General features: G+C 41.2%; 1 protein-coding gene across 13 annotated transcripts in view; it reads right to left on the reverse strand.

Annotated features, from left to right (window-relative positions):
* The window catches only part of ROBO2 (roundabout guidance receptor 2), a 746476-nt gene that overhangs the window by 56506 nt on the left and 673122 nt on the right, over positions 1–16848 (reverse strand). For 2 of the 13 annotated variants that reach the window (XM_085623033.1, XM_085623026.1), the window contains exons 18-23: positions 16737–16763; positions 16008–16076; positions 12764–12803; positions 10211–10341; positions 2997–3278; positions 2536–2661 (exon numbers count right to left, since the gene is read on the reverse strand). In XM_085623033.1, the coding sequence (XP_085479159.1) occupies positions 2536–2661; positions 2997–3278; positions 10211–10341; positions 12764–12803; positions 16008–16076; positions 16737–16763 (675 nt within the window). Of the gene's footprint in view, positions 1–2535; positions 2662–2996; positions 3279–10210; positions 10342–12763; positions 12804–15580; positions 15629–16007; positions 16077–16736; positions 16764–16848 lie in introns of all 13 variants that reach the window. The other 11 variants (XM_085623036.1, XM_085623031.1, XM_085623038.1 and 8 more) reach the window with 8 other exon arrangements.

Consider the following 16848-nt stretch of genomic DNA (forward strand, 5'->3'; position numbering starts at 1 on the left):
GTTTGCCTTCCAGCATCCTGTTCTTGCTGACTTTATTTTTGCTGGCTTTAGTACTTTGTGCATTTTTACCACTGCTAACCAGTGGTAAAATGCGTGTGCTCTCTCCTTTAAACATGGTATCAGTGACTTACACCCAATTGGCATATTTAATCTACTTGTAAGACACTAGTAAAGTGGTACTACATGTACCCAAAAAAGCCTCCAGAGTGAAAAACTTTGGAGATTTTAATTCAGCATATTATGCATTATGCCTGTGTTACTTCAGCCAACTATTTGACATACACAAAATAGTGATGGAATGTCCTCACACACCACCAGGTGTCATGCTTCATAGGACTCCCCTTGCTCTTCAAAAATCGGTTTGATGAAGAGTGGCTTACACTCTGAAGCCAGGGAGGCACTTCTACTATACATGAACTTGTGAAATAAAGTAAAAACCAATGTGGTACGCCAATATGAGCTTTATAATGGGTGGGGTGCCACTTAGTATCAAAAATATAGTGTGGAGAAAAGGGGAAATAGCATCCCATCACCACTCAAACCATCAATATGTTTGTGCCTGTTCACTTAGAAGAGTCAGTGGTATTTGTCAGGACAGAACACAGGATAAGCAGGAGAGATTATGTGACTTGCCTAGAATCAACGGATGTTGAGCCAACACCAGGACTCAACCCTGGTTCCCCTGATCTAAAGTCGGCAGCTCTGGCCGTTAGGAAACATCCATATTTCTTAATTTAGGTGTGAAAGTTGTGCACAAGACGTATGGTTGTGTATAATCACGATTATTGAGCACATTCTCTGATGAAATTGCTTTTGAAGTAAAACATAAACCAAAGCAACTAATAATGAAAAATTTAACTGGAGTCCTGCTTGCAAATAATTGCAAGGGTTTGTTTTAAAAATAGACTTAGGGGTATTGTTCACCACCTTTGCACTGGTGCAAAAACAGGGCTAATCATTTTATATATTTCTTATATAATATATTTCGTGTATGGGGACTGTCACTGTTTCACATCTACAGCACCATAATCATCCATCCTTCTTTTTTAGCATCATCAGGTAGAGATGCCGGATACTTTGCAGACTCAGAACCACCAATTCACCTTTGGTGTTTTTCAGAATAATTTCCACAATCAGTTTGTTGCCAGTTATTTTTAAGGATTAGTTGCAGTAGCATTTTATGTTTTGAGGCCTAAGTTAATCCCCTTTATTGTCATTAAGGGCAATAGCCATTCTTAAGAACACTGAATAAAACTTGGAACTTCCCCATTCTCCTACTCATGCTTCTGGATGGTTTTTAGATTCTCTTATGTGCATATAGACATATGTTGTCTTTGCTTTTTATTGTCTTCCAGGACACAACAAGCTTCATAGCCTCAGCCAAAGTGCAGATTTCAAAGTGCCTGATATAGACAGGGCCGGCTTTAGCGCTGGTGGCGCCCGGTGCGACATTCACTTTTGGTGCCCCCACAAAACGTGACCGTCTCCTCGGATTCTCTAATTACCACCAGGCAAAAGAGCCCCTCATCTCTCCAATCATAAGCTATTGCTAAACACAGTGCCCCCACTGAATTTGGCGCCCCCTTCACACCCAGTGCGGTCGCCCCAGTTGCACTGCCCTAAATCCGACCGTGGATTTAGATTTGGCGGATGGGATACTCTATCACAAACGTGACGGATATCCCGCCCGCCGTATTGAATGCACATTGTAATACAGCGGATATCCGTCACGTTTGTGACGCAATATCCCATCCGCCAAGATCTAATCAGGCCCTAATAGTTTTTTCCTGGATATCATTTTTCAATCAAATAAACCAACGTTTCTTTCTAATGAAAACTAGAAGTGTGTGTCATATGCTTATTAATGAATAGTGTAGAATGGCACTGGCAATTTCTTTATACAAAAGGTATTTTCATTTATCGTGTATGCATTTAATCAAATAATTCTACACAAAGTGTAATATACAATGTAATTAATGGTTTTTGCACAGTTATGTTCTGAAAGCATCCATCATGGTATCAAGCACAATATACTCAGGAGGGGCTTTAACAAAGATTCATATCCGGAAGTGATGTCTGTTTACAAGTACAAACACATCGAATCAGGAGTAAAGGGCGTCCGAAGCCCACTTTATATATTGAATTGTTCACAATAGGTGTTGAAAAACAATAAGCTAAAGCTGTCTTTAGGCCAGACCTAAATCGGTGTTCTGAGAAGTGAACTAGGCTTCGCATGTTTATGCTAATAAGTACTAATAAAAGAAAGCCTAGGTTGGGTGTGTTGAACACTTGCAGTTGAACAAGTAGAAATAGCAAAAAGAAAAATCACAAACTATTAGGCATGCATTAAATTTTTATGCATGTTAATTGCACTTTTCGTTTAACAGGATAATTGCACAGAACATGATGAACAACAATAAACCATGGCATGCATGTGCTGAAGCTGTTATTCTGTAGTATTTCGTATCATGAAATGTACAATCGACCAAGCTGCTTACAACCAAATGATTTCTCTTTTGAGAAAACAAAACCAACCTGAGAGGCTGCCACTCCGTTCAGAGCTGTTGTGTGAGCTGGTGGTGCTGAAATCCTGTGACTGGTTGTGTGGCATTCTATTAGACAAGCCCTCAGCCAATCGGTAGTCAGGGATGTAAAGTAAGGCTAAGGGTTAAAGGTCAAAGGTCACAGTGGCGTCATGTGATTAGTTCACAGCACGAGCACATGCATATCATGCAGTTAGCGATCAAAAGCTGGCATGAGGAGGATAACTAGTTAATCTAGGAGACTGAAATGGAAAGACAGAGGGTACTGATTTAAGGAAGAGCACGAGGAATCTATTGCCGCCTAGACTAATGCAGGAAGGGTACATGTTATTAGTAGGGTATAATTTAATAGGATGTAACAGCACAACAGTCTGTACCACTAAGTGCTGATTTCACAACGCATGCACAGATGGTAAGAACATTATCAGTCAGAAAACAGAAACATGTACTTACCGTTATTTCCTTTGCCTTGATCTGGCAGAGAATAACCTAAACCGGTCAGCTCAGTTTTATGCTGCACTGAAGTTTTCCACTGCGGGTCAGGTAAGTCGACGGATAACTCGTGGATGCTGTTTGAGTGCAGTATCTGCGTAGTAGCATACGGCGTAGCCTGCGTTATCTGCCCAGGGCTGTTGTAGCTGGATTTGGTCGTGAAGTCGATGCTGCTGTAAATGGCTCCATCAGAAAGCATGGTCGAGGTTTTATCTCCTTGCCCTGGCACTGTTGGCAAAACATCTGCAGTGAGCATAGGGAAATGAAACAAATCAGTGATGCACAGGCTGCCTGGAACCACCAAGGTTCGAGATGAAAAATAAATGTGTCACTCTGAACGCTTGCATTTCAGCTGAGAGAGCCCATGAGCCAATGAAGGGGAGATGATGTATAACCGACGGCAAGCTATCAGCGCGCGTGACAGGCCTACCACGCGTCCTTCACGACTGGCTGCATAAAGCCATCTTTCCCCCATACCTTTAACTGTGAATGTGAAGTTTGCAATATTTCAAAACAAGGATATGCTTCCAATTGCTCATTCTGTGTCAGAACCAATAAAAATCTACAAGGGACAATGAAACATTTGAGGAGGTCATCACATTTCAATTATAACCAGTCCAAAACCAATTCTCAAATTACAGGAGTGAGAACACCAGATTTAAAAATTAATCCTGCATATTAAACCTTAAATGTCAAGGCTCACTAAGGTTTCATTTGTCCACTTTCATAACTTTGTTTACAAAAGTAACCGTGAATGAGACATCTTGTGTTAATGGTAAAGACAAGTGGCACAAAACAAAATGTACTGGAATGCAGAAGACACCTAAAAGGATACTGATATACAGCTAGTATAATACCTATGCACATGATGTATAGTGAAGATGCACAGTAAATGTGACATAAAACCACGTTGTAAACTGCATCTGTTTGAGACATAATATTGTTTTGTAAAGTTTGTAGACACCCTCAAGCTGAAAAGCCCTTATCTATGGTAATTGTGATATTTTCTAAAAAAAAATTTTGATTGTCTATTTTTAGAAGAACGCATGAAGCTATAGAAGGTAATTATACCACTAACTCACTCATAAGGAAATTGAACAATATTATAAAGTCACACTGTGTAATTTAACTCACATTAGACGTGTTTCTGCACACCAAAAATACATTTAGATGTGCAATCAAGTGTAGTTCTAAATTTATTCCACTCGTTTTTTTAGCAGTGACTTAAGAAGCGTTTCATGACCATTCAATTTCTATAAAAACGTTCGAGTTTGTGATTGGCTGGTGCATTTTGTATTATCGTATATGGGTACTCCTTTTTGTTAATCTTACATTTCCAGCAATTAAAATGTTGATACTGGTGGATATTCTACCCATGCAAGTGCATTTTTATGATTTTAAAATATCACCCATTTTGATTTTGTTCACTGGGATGTGCCATTTAGGTCTGTAAAGTCCGTGTCTGAAGACTTAAATTACACTTAGGTTAAAAAAAAATTAAAAAACGATTTGCGAATCGTGCCTAATATTTGAAGAATTCACATAAAATAATTTGAAATAGAAGAATGACTACAGAACTAATGCCATAGTTATTCATCATAAAAAACACAATCCTCTTTTATAAAGATGTGCATTTGAAAAATAGGTTCACAACAAATTTTGTTCCATAATACTGATTAAAATGCTGGAATGTTGAATGCTCAAAAAATATGATGAAGCAGCAGCAAGCTAAAAGTACTGGTATAGGATTGCGGCTATCAACATTCAGTTGAGGAAGTCAAATAAGCGATACCATCTTCCTCCTCCTGTGGCACGGGCATGCAGGAACAGTGCAAGCTCCATCCAGATGAAGGTATGGGGAAGACTACAAAGCCTGTGCCTCAACCTCGCCACTGAATCAAAGACTTTTTGCAGAGCTGAGGGAATGTTCTTTCAGAGAACCTGCTAGCAAGTTTATCTTTTATTGCTTGAGTTGATAGCATTTGACAATGAAGTGGCAATAAGGGACCAGTGGACTTGTGGGCGAGGTAGGGAGCTGTCAAGAGCCATGGTGATTTTTAAAGTCCTTTGTCTCCCTTGATGACTGATTTTAATTAGGGCATTCCTGTGGAATGTTATAATAATATTACAGCCCAACACAGCAGACTATGCCACTCATTAAAATCACAAATAAACCTTTATACTTTAAAAGATTTTTAAGTGAATAAATATCATCGGTTCATTTTTAAAACATCTAATACCATCTCTTCGAAATGGAAATTTGCTCCATTAAAAAGAATTGAGTGTAGTGCTGCAGTGGAAAGCAACACTTGGTATTTTTTCATGCAAGGAAGCTAAAAATAGCTCCTCACTGAAGTAATAATCAATGCACCTTAAACTGAACAAATTTACAACCGTGAAACACTTGCAATAATCAGGGTTGAGCCCTTACCCTTAACAACAAGCTACTCTTTCTAACTGTATACCCCAAAACATAACTCACTACCTCAAAACCATGAAACTTTACCTTGTACCCTTAATAATATAGCTGAACCACTCAATTCTTTACATTATATGCTAAACCTTTAAGCCCATAACTGTAACCATACACTTTTAACTACTTCCCTTAAACTATAACTTCCTAAATCATATTTGTCAAACCTTAATTCCTTAATCCTCTAACAAAAACCCTTAACCCTATACCCATTGAATGTACAACCTTAAACTTATAACGTTAACCTGTGCATAGCAAACGCTTACATTCAAATGCTATAACCCAGTCCCTAAACCAAAACTGTATACCCTAACCTTTGTTATTCCCTGTTAGACCTAACAGACTTAGGGTGGTCTTCCCCAAATTGATTGCCTGCTTTCCTCATATTTTTGCTGATTCTGTTTTGCTGGCCTTAGGACTCTGAGCACTTTACCACTGCTCAACAGTGCACGTGCTCTCTCCCCTAAACATGATTTGATTGATTTATCTAGAATTAGCACATTTGATTTACCTGTAAGTCTGAAGTACAGTGCCTTCAATGTGCCCAGGGCCTGTAAATTAAATGCTACTAATGGGACTGCAGCACTGCTTGTGCCACCCACTCAAGTAGCCCATAAACATGTCTCAGGCCTGCCACTGCGGAGCCTGTGCATGCAGTTTACTCTGCCATGTCGACTTAGCACTTAAAACCCCTTGCCAAGCCTTACACTGCCCCTTAATTACATATCAGTCACCGCTAAGGTAGGTCCTAGGTATCCCATAGGGCAGGGTGCTGTGTAATCAAAAGGTAAGCCATGCACTTTTAGATCTTACATGTCCTGGTGGTGAAAAACTCCCTAATTCGTTTCTCAATACTGAGAGGCCTACCGCTCTCATAGGTGAACATTGGGGATTCCTTATTACATTTAATAAGCTCTAATTCCTAATTGAGAGAAGGTAGAGTTCTCATGTTTAGCACATATAGAAAGCTAATGATAAATCCTCTTTAATGGTAAAGTTGGATTTCTCATTACTATTCTAAAAGTGAGCTGTCACCCAGCCCCCACTGGCTGGGCTGGGTGACAGCTCACTTTGTGTATTCCCTTAAGACAGCCACTCACAGAGGAAGGCTGGGTGTGACTACATGCATTTTCCTGGGAGGAAGTGAGTGAGGAGCTTGGCACAGCCTCACACTGAATAGGCTGGGCCCTGTCCACACACACAGGGCTGCAGTGAGTGTGGAGCCAGGGCAGGAGCACCTTGGTGCACTTCAAATATCCTTCTTTGAAGTCACCCCCACTTCAAAGGCACAGCTGGGTATATGTACTGGACCTCTGACCCTGCCAACTCAGTACACTTCTGGAACTGAAACCACATTGTCAAGACAAAGAACTGCTGTGTTAAGGACTGCCACACTGTTGGACTGCTGCTATGAAAGAGTGCTGCCCTGCTGCCTGCTGCTCTCTCTGCCTGAACTTTCACCACTTGACCCATAGTGGCTCCAAGGACTAGTTGACTAGCCTCCTGTTCTTAGAAGACTCACGGGCATCAAAGTCTTCCATCCTGCTCCTGTGTCTGATTCATTGGAGGTGGACCCAGGTGCTTGCTCCAGTGGAAACGATGCAACCTTTGCCGATTGGCTTCGGAACCAATGCATCTTGGAACTGGAGGTGGTGGTCCCTAGGGCCTGGGTGATCTGCACAGCCCCCCCATTAAGTGTTATTTAGACCCAGGGAGGTGGTGGTGGTCCCAAGGGCTGGAGAGGGGGCCGTATGCCTGCCCCATCAAGCTACAGCATGGTGGTCTCCAGGACTTGTAAAGCCCATGGAGGGTGGGCCCCGTGCACCACTGCCTTTTCATCAATAAATCCCCAGGAGGTGCTGGTCCCTGTGGCTTAATGGGCCTCAGGAGGGGGGCCCTATGTGCCTTTGTGCACAACACCTCCTTTTCCTTAAAAAAATGCCCGGGACCTTGCACACCTGGGGGCTGTATTCAAAACAATCACGGGAGTCCACGCTTGTTTTTGATGTTATTTTTGTCATGGATTCACAGCTTGCATTTTCACAGAAATTGTTTTTTTTCAAAGTTATTTTTGGGCCTATCAGGTTCACAGGGGGCCCCACCACCACACCTAGGGGATCAGGGTACTCCTATCCCACCCTCTTTTCTTTTTTAAAACATTTTTGTGGAACTCGGCTGAAGCTGAGTCCCAAGATGACTGCCAACACTTCACAGTTGAAGTGTTGGCAGCGAATCAGTTCTCACCATGAGATCTGTGCTTGAGTTCCATCCAGATATCGTTAATTGCTTTCTATAAAATTTCTCAACAATTACTGAATGGATTTACACTGGATAACTGAAAGCGTGATCTGTGAACCAAAATCTGTTTTCCTGCCAAATTTGGTGTAATTCCGTGTAGCGGTTCAGGCTGTAGTCGTGCTCAAATCTCCTATGAGAATTAACATAGGAAATCGTATTTTTTTACCCCCACCACCTTTTTCTCTGCCCCCGCTTGACAGCTCACCCTAAAACTTTCCATACAAAAGACTCACTATGACACTTTATTTTGGAAAATTTTGTGAAGATTCGCAAGATGGCACCAAAGATATAGGAACGTCAAAAAACGCTTTTTCCATAGGATCATGGTCCTAACTATTAACTACCTACTGGCAACCGCCAGTAGGAGATATATATATATATATAAATATATATTTATATATCCTTTTCATTATTGAGTCTTCTGGAACTCAAGACCCATGGAAGGTGGTGCGCATGCCGGCAGAGCATACCGACTGGAAATCCAAAGGCAAACATAGGTAGGTGCACTCTCAGGATGCAGCAAAAAGTTGTCACAGATATGCAGAATGCTGTTTAATTCACACGACGCGTTTCGACTGCCCAGCAGTCTTCGTCACTTGTGGGGGAACGTGAATGATCCAAGGGACTGTCTAGTAAGCAACAACAGAAAGTGAGTGCATCCTCCCCTGGGTGTCTCCTCTCTCCTTCGAAAAAGAGGTAGGGTCCATGTTTCCATATTATTGTCCTTGACCCATTGTAGAAGGTGCACCTGATGTTCGTGACTGTATCCATCCTCATAAGGTCTGTCTGTTTCCTGGAGAAGGGTATGAAGGGTGTCGGAATAAATTTACCAGGTGAACTGTCTCTCTGTGCTTCTCTTGGCCTTGCAGGCTGAGTTAGTGCAGACACTTGAGGCATCCACATTTTAATGGGTTAAGTGTGCTAGCTGCAGCCAGTCTGGGAGAAAAAACTGTCCGTTTGATGATCTTTTCATACGTAATTGAGGGACCTCAACAGGCCACAGCATATATGAATCAATCAATAGGCTCCTTGTATGCCAGTACTGAGGGGCCACAGTACACCATTTTACAAACTATGTTGGGTAGCTCATGGCAGTGGTGCGATCCCATGTCTTCATCTTTATTTGTAGCAAGGGAAGGGATATAGGTCACATTTCCTGATTCAGGTGCATGGTTCAACGCTCAATAATTGAAGTTTGCTTGCTGCACTGCTTGTCAGTCAGTATAGCTGCTCCAGTCTTCCTATGTGTTTTACAGATTTTGTATTAACCGTGAAAGTAGACTTTGTACTGACTAGCATGTTTTGGACATTGACTGAAACATTTAAAACTCATGGGGCTGTATTACACATTCTCGCTGTTTGCGCGCTATTTGGTGTATGTCCTGCCCCCAGGGCAGCCACGAACTGACGCTGCCCCATTCATGTGAGAACATGGAGCAGCTGCTCTGTGTTTTCACAGTGCAGGCGGCACGGCCTGCACTTCCAAAGGGCATTAGAGATCCCCTTGCAGGTGGGTGCAGTCACTGACTGTACCTGCCTGCATGGGGATGTCTGGGTGGGCCATGAGACACCCTTTACCCCCTGCAGAGGGCTGCTCTCAGGAGGCGCACTGACAGTGCGCCACCTTTTAAATGGCGCACTGTCAGTGCACCTCCTGAAGGCTTCTTTGAGTCTGCGCCCGCGTCTGTAATAAGGTGTGGGCGCAGGGTCAAAGAAATTCCTTCATTTGCCTAGGGCATGACCCTATGCAAAAGAGGGAACATTGTATGAAGGTAGAGCTGGCGCTTTAAGTACGCCATTGCTATATCGGTACCTTCTGTAATACGGCCCGTGGAATTATGTTTTGGTTTGTGAAGAAAAACTGTAAGGCGAACAAGATTTGACTGGTCAAGCACAGAACTGAAAGTCACAACACATCCAATACCTAAATCTCTTTGGTGCTGGAAGGCAAACTTACAACTTTTGAGAAGTGAGTTAAGCCGTATGAAGAGGAAGGATACCCCAGTAGAGGAACTTTCTGCCACGCGTGAAGAACGCAAAAGGAGTAAGTTCATAGGAAACCCAACTTACAAAACAAACAGGGGTCTAACGCAGGCCCATGCAGCCCTGTTGTGCAGTGGGCACCAAGGTTTCAGCGGGCCCCAAAACCTTCCTGGGAGACTGAATATCTGTGAGATACGGGAGTCTGAGGGGCCTCCATCACATTCTAAAGGGGGTGCATTATATTGTGTTACGCCACTGAAAACGAATACCTGTGATTTGCTAAAAAGTGAAAGCCCTCTTGGGCAATAAGGTCCATGCAGATATGTTATTTATATATTTTTTTTAAAGCACACATTTTTCAAGGACAATAGATAGTTCTTGTAAAATCTTATTTATGTACTTAATTATTCAGAAGACTCACCTCCTCGGCCAAAATTCCCGAGATCATTCTGTCCGCCGCCATTGCTGTTATTTACAGGCATACTGGTTGCTGGCCAGGAGTCTGCAAGCCAGGGGTAACTCGGGTCACTTGAATTTAACAACCCCGGGCGACTAAAGCAAAACAAAAAGGAAATGTAAAACAGGTGCTTTGATGAAAACGGCACATCTAGGATTCGGAAGAATTAATTTATTGTTTGGGCATTTCTAGTCAATCCTAAAAACAACTGAAAAATGTTTATCAGTCATTATTGTTATATGGCTGGGAGCAAGTTCTACTTTTACATCACACTGAAATAAATATGTCACAGGAAATTGGAAGAAGGGGTGGAAGTCAGACTATGAGACACAAAGGCTATGCTGTTGTCTGGCTCTTAATTACAAACAATGCAAATGAAAGGCCCAAACAAAGATTGTCCTGTATGATTAGTGATCATAATAAAGTGAGAGAATTCCCATAATGTATTTGCCATGCCTTGCCCATTTAAGTGTAATTTCTTCACTGGCAAATTGCAAATCTGCAAAACTGTTCTGTCATCAGAGGGTAATCAGATGTTACTACACATTCTCGAATGAGGAAGAACTGAGTGATATCGACTGGAACATGAGATTCGGTTCTAACAGCTGATTATGCGACGATAGGGCATATTTTTCAATACACATTCCTCCATCTTATAGCTGTAGGAATTTGCACTTCGGAAATCGCAGATACATGAATAATTTGCCCAAAACTAAGAATCTAAACTTTGGCCTTGTGTCTGACTTTAGATTTCCAATGGGACTCTGCATGAACGGCAATCATTATATTGCATATAACACAATTTAAGCCATGTCATAATAATGCTTGATGTAACTAATAATTTACGTGAGTATATTAAATTACAAATTAGTTTAGCAGTCAAAAGAACACAAACACGTTCCACTTTTTTTAAATTCACGTTAGCAGGTATTATACTTGTTTTATGCATGGTGAACATAACCCGTCCCTAATACTCCATATCGATTTCTTCAATAAGCGCTATATTTAGTTAAGGTGCATTATTTTTTCTTTCTATGGAACACCTTTACTGTAAAAAAAAAATAATACAGCCTTTATGCTGTCAGTTGGGTGTATATCATGCTTGAAAACAATGTTGCACAATTTAAAATCTTGGAGTATACTAAAATAATGATGAAACACGCACATTTTTTTGCTCCAGTCTCTTGAACTGTACAATAGTGAATTAAGATGTAACCTACAGGGGCCTTAATTACAAACTGTGAACTTATCATGGTAGACGTTTGAGGAAAGGAACACCAAAAAGAGGCCTATGTGCCACGGATGTGGATGGTCGGTTTGCCATCCATAGGAGAAGGCATGTTTTTTTGTGAACACTCAGCTCAAATCATTTATTAAAGGCCATGCCTGATATCAGGAGATAACAGATGTAAGAAAACTGCGGTCAGGTATCAAACAGGATGCATTATGCCACCTTATATGATAAAAGTATATATATATATATACACACATAATATGTTATGCCTATTATAATAACCTGCAAGCAATAACAGAATTTCAATTGCAAAGAACACTGAGGACCCGCTTCACAAAGGGACTTTTGAGGGCGGAGTCTCCGCACTCGGGGCAGAGACGCCACACTGCAGTGCGGAGATTCTACCCCAAGTATGTAGATTATGCCACGAGTGCAGATACTCAGCACCCGTCACTTTATGAGCTGTAAGTCCCTCTGTGAATCGGGCCCTGAATTTTCAACAAAAGGGGGGGGACGGATCCTAAATGTAGAAATGTTGAGATCCAGTCATTCTTGGGGTGGGGGTTCTAGCAGGGCCTATTTCCTCTGTTTGCCCTAATGTAACGGGTCTTCATGTAGAAATGTAACAAATTGCAACATGATCACGCATTTTTTAGATAGACCTCATCTACTGCAACCCCTAAGAGAAACATTTGTTTCCATGGTAACATCAGTCAGACGCGGCAGTTGCTCACTTGCCACATTAACTAGTCCTCATTAAACGTAATCACTTTTTGCGAACATATTGATCAAAAGGGAGATGGAAAGTTATTATGAGGGCCTAATTACAATCTTCATATTGGCAAAGTGGAAGCAGATGAGAATGTATTGGGTGGTGATCAGTTCTAAGCAGATTCCATCAAGTAGCCAAAGTTTCCGGTTGCGGCTTCATAACTCTGCTGCACATTCATCATCCATGAATCATTTATTCTGTGATCGATTAGGTGTAAATGTTCACTCACAGCAATTTAGTCGCAGCCAATAAGGGGTCTTAAACAACAGCAACTTCATTTGCTAATGTCTAATTAATGCAATAAACATTCTGCTAACAAATGAACACATTCTGTGTGATATTTACTACTAATTTCTTCTTAGCCATTTGGGAGGCATGAAACATCTGGACTTGATTCCTCTAAAATGCACAACAGATATATCATTATGCCCCGTGTTATGTCCTCTGGGTATGCCTACACGTGCTTTTATGTTCGGGAGGTTGGCTTTCAGGCAATTTCTTGTGCACATACCTTCCATTGCTCATTAGTCCTTCTCCTCTTTGAAATGTGACTGTTGTTTGAGATAAGAAAGGAAACAATATGTTAGAAAAACCAATAAAAATACGGAATACTAGACTTCTGCTTGCTAAAAATGTAAACACAACGGTGCTAGGTGTTCTGTATTTGCACTGGTGTGCTACCATGAGAAATAAAATTACTCCTAATTAAATGTTAATAATTACAATAAAATGAGCATAACAAAATACTTATATTTTCAAAGGATAAAGGGTTGAACTGAATACACCATTCGTAGTTGTCCCACACTGTTAAGATGCCTTGAACAGAAATCTCACAATACACTTTGATTTTGTAATTATAAAACAATTCTACTATCAGCTTGCTTCTGCAATTCATGTTTATTTCCAGTAATCTATAAGTAGATTAATTGATTAAACTTTGCTTTCGAAAGCTCTTCTAGAAGGACCTTCAGCCCTGAACTAATTGAGAAGATTGTAAACTATTTCAATCTTGCATGGGTTGGAGTCTGAAGACTGTATTTTAATGTGACCGTTCATTCTGGGTGCTTCCTCTCAAAAGAATTCATGCCAGCGTTGTCCTGCATTAGGGCAAATTCAATTGTGGATGCTGGCATCTGTGGTTCCAGCACCGGTATTGCATGCCAGAGAGGTTTCTCCGAAAAGAGACTAATGTAGGCCAAATACTAAATAGCTAAATGTCTCTTTTGGATTTAATACCTGCCAGTCAATGACCCTTGGGGTAAAACCTCAGACTGCTAGGCTAAGGCAGATAAAATAGTGCATTGCAGCAGACATTCAGTATAGCTGAGAGAATGGGCAGGCTGCAGAGACTCCTGCTGTCCGGTCAAGGTATAGCAAGGATATTATTTACAAAGGGCACACCCTTTGCACCTTCAGCAGTCACTGTATAGAATATAAAGAGTGTCCGCCCCTTGATGTCAGAATGGACTTAAACTTGAAGTACTTTGGCATCTAACAATAATCAAGCCACACGCGTTGTAACTGTAAATAGCAGTGCTCCCTCTGGAAGTACAGACATAAAATTAGAGGGTAGGACACTGCTTAACTACTCTAAAGTAAGTGAAACCGTTCATTAAACTGTACACGCCATTTTGTGCTGTAAACGCCATGTTGCTCTTTGTGGTGTAATAATGGACGTCTAGCCTTCACGGATACACTCTTTTATGAGGGAACAGTCAAGTCTCTGTTAAAGCCATGGGATTACAAAATATTTTTTGAATGCCGATGGGAAGCATTGCCATAATGTAGTGATTTTCATCTCACAGGTTGCACCAATCAGCAGGCCCTCAGAGAACCAGTGTTCTAAGAGCAACGCGAGCTAAGTGCTGTCATGCTGCCTGATAGGAACATATTTTATCCTTCCACTTAGTCATTTCATCCAGAAACTATGCTCTTGTTTTAGCTATTTAGTTACCTCTCTATTTAAACCGAATGGAATCCAAAAAGTACCCTTCTGCACAAACGTAATGAATAGGTTCGAAAACATGATTTTTCAATAACAAAAAAATATCCTCTGGGCGAGCTAGTTAATTGGCTGCAGTGGTTGCACAGAACAAAGTTAAAGGCAGAGTCATACTTCTAATGAGATCTGCTAGCAGGGCCGGACTGGGAACCAAAACCGGCCCTGGTAAAGTCCTCGGCCTGCCCCCCCCTCACCAAGCTCTTTGCCAGGACCGGTCTTCGGCCGATTTTGTTACAGGGCCGATTTTGAAGCTATGCTGCAAGAACGGCCCTGTAACAAAAACGGCCCCCAGGGGCCCAAAACCGGCCCCCACCCGTGCGGCCCACCGGGGGATTGCCCGGTGCCCGCTACTGCCAGTCCGGCCCTGTCTGCTAGAATGTTAAAGAGAGGATTAACTCTCAGACCCACTATTTAATAGGAGGGGTGAAAGCACAAAGCTTGGAAGCAGTGCAGACAGCTTGCTTGGTCTTCATCTTTGGGTATTGGTCTGATTCACATTTTTTTGTAACACAGGACTGCAGTACAAAAACATGAAATAAAGGGAGACCCAATGAACACAACAGAACGTGTGCAACGTATCATGTGTTATTTCCAGGTATTGCATTGGCGGCATTCCCCAGCATCATCTGACAGGCCATGCATAATGACATGTCTTGTAGATCAATGGGGCGTATTTTGCATAAACATTGTTGTCATTTCGTGCACGATATGATTTAGTAGCTAGTATTTGGCTATCTCTTACAGACCACACAGTCCTCTAAAAAAATAGAAATGTTATTGTTGCAGGCTTAGACCCCTCCTGCTTTTCTGATAAGCTATTTCGCAATTATTAAAGATGAGTTTTTAACCTTTCAATAAGTATTAATTCTAGGTAGATAATACACATGCACACATTAGAGCAAATCTTTAGTTAGTCCACCAATGGCGGACAGATTGACTACTCTCACAGCTTTTTTTTCTGAATGCAAATACAATTGGTATTGTTTAATATTGAATTCTTGTGCTTTACAAAGTGTTTTTATTTCTGGTTGGTAGAACAAAAGGCTCATGTTCAAGTCAAAGGCATGCAATTTACAATAATACATATTCATGCATGTTAGCTTGTAATTTGATGGATGATGACCGGCTATTGTATATAACTTTCAAAAAAATTTACCCCAGCAGCTATGGTTTTGGCATATATGAGGTACGCATGATGATGATGACTAATTTTTGCCACATGCCCACTGACCGCAAGTCCCACGCCATTTAATGCCCAATGTCTGGTCACATACAACACTCCACATGTTCTGGACCTACGAGAGATGTGATGATATGTGGTCATACCTCTCAAGTGTCCATTAGATTTTGGGATGTCTCTGATAAGGGATGTCCCTGATTTCAAATAAAAAAAGAATGTGTATTGAGCCCATCTCTGACATATATCTTTGTAAACATGCTACAATTCAAAATAAAGAAAACACACTTTGCCTGGATACAATACTTTTGAGTGGTAAGAAGGTTGTCATCTTTTCCAAATCATATTTTTTTTTCCATGTCCGAATTTCTAAAGCCAGCCACTGTTTTTTGTCCATTGATTAAGATTGTTCAAGTGGGCTGCATTCCATATTATGCTCTACTGCTCCAATGACTTAAATGGAAGAATTGAGAGGTATGGGTGTTGAGACTATCTCTATGCTCAATAGAGAAAGTCCTTCCATTCCAAAACTGCCATTGACAAGATCTGAGTGAAGAGTGTTGAAAGAGGGAATACCTGCTTTGTGCCAGCTTCCCTTCTTTATGCCATGTGAAACCATGTGGTGCATGGTTGTATCTGGGGAATCTGAGCAAAGGGTGAACATGAAAAACAAGGAGTTTGTGGCTTAACAATCAAACTCATGATGCTACATTGATGCTTCTGAATTTACAATTATTTAAGAAGCAACACCATATGGCTGAAATGTCTGCATACATTTATTCCCTCCCTCATATTATCTATGCCAGGTTTCAGAAAGCAAATTTAGTTTCATGAATTTACTTTTGAAAATAAGAGATGTAATGTTACAAAATGACAAGTGATTTCCAAAAGACCTATTTATAGTGTATTTTTTGTGAAGGATTCTTTACAAATGTCAATGTTATCCGGATTCAGTTTCCTTGGAAACCTGGTGGAGTATATCCAGGGAAAAAGGGTTGCAATGTTGGAAAATCATCAGAAATCAGTTCATAAACACCAATTCCCATGACTTTTCCCCATTCTCTAAGTGGAAATCCATAACAGTGTGGTAATACCGCATCCGGTTATAAACACAAATCATGGTATTGCTGAAACCGGCAGTGGGATTACTCGATCTGATTTCCAGAGGACCTCATCAAGAGAGACAGCCTTCATTGAACTGTAGCTTCATTTCGCAATATTGATCACTGCTGAAATGGCATTAACATTAGTACAGAAAATGAGTGTAATGAGATGCTGGTGAGGAAGTAGACTAATGGACAGTACCTGCAGGGGTGAAGGTGAACGACTGAACTGAAAAACAAGAAAGTAAGATTGTGAGTTACCAACCCTGGCCACAAGCACCATTGGGTGTTGTATTGCTTTTGGCATGCTGGGA

Source organism: Triturus cristatus, chromosome 8 (assembly GCF_964204655.1).
Source record: "Triturus cristatus chromosome 8, aTriCri1.1, whole genome shotgun sequence".
Lineage (NCBI taxonomy): Eukaryota > Metazoa > Chordata > Amphibia > Caudata > Salamandridae > Triturus > Triturus cristatus.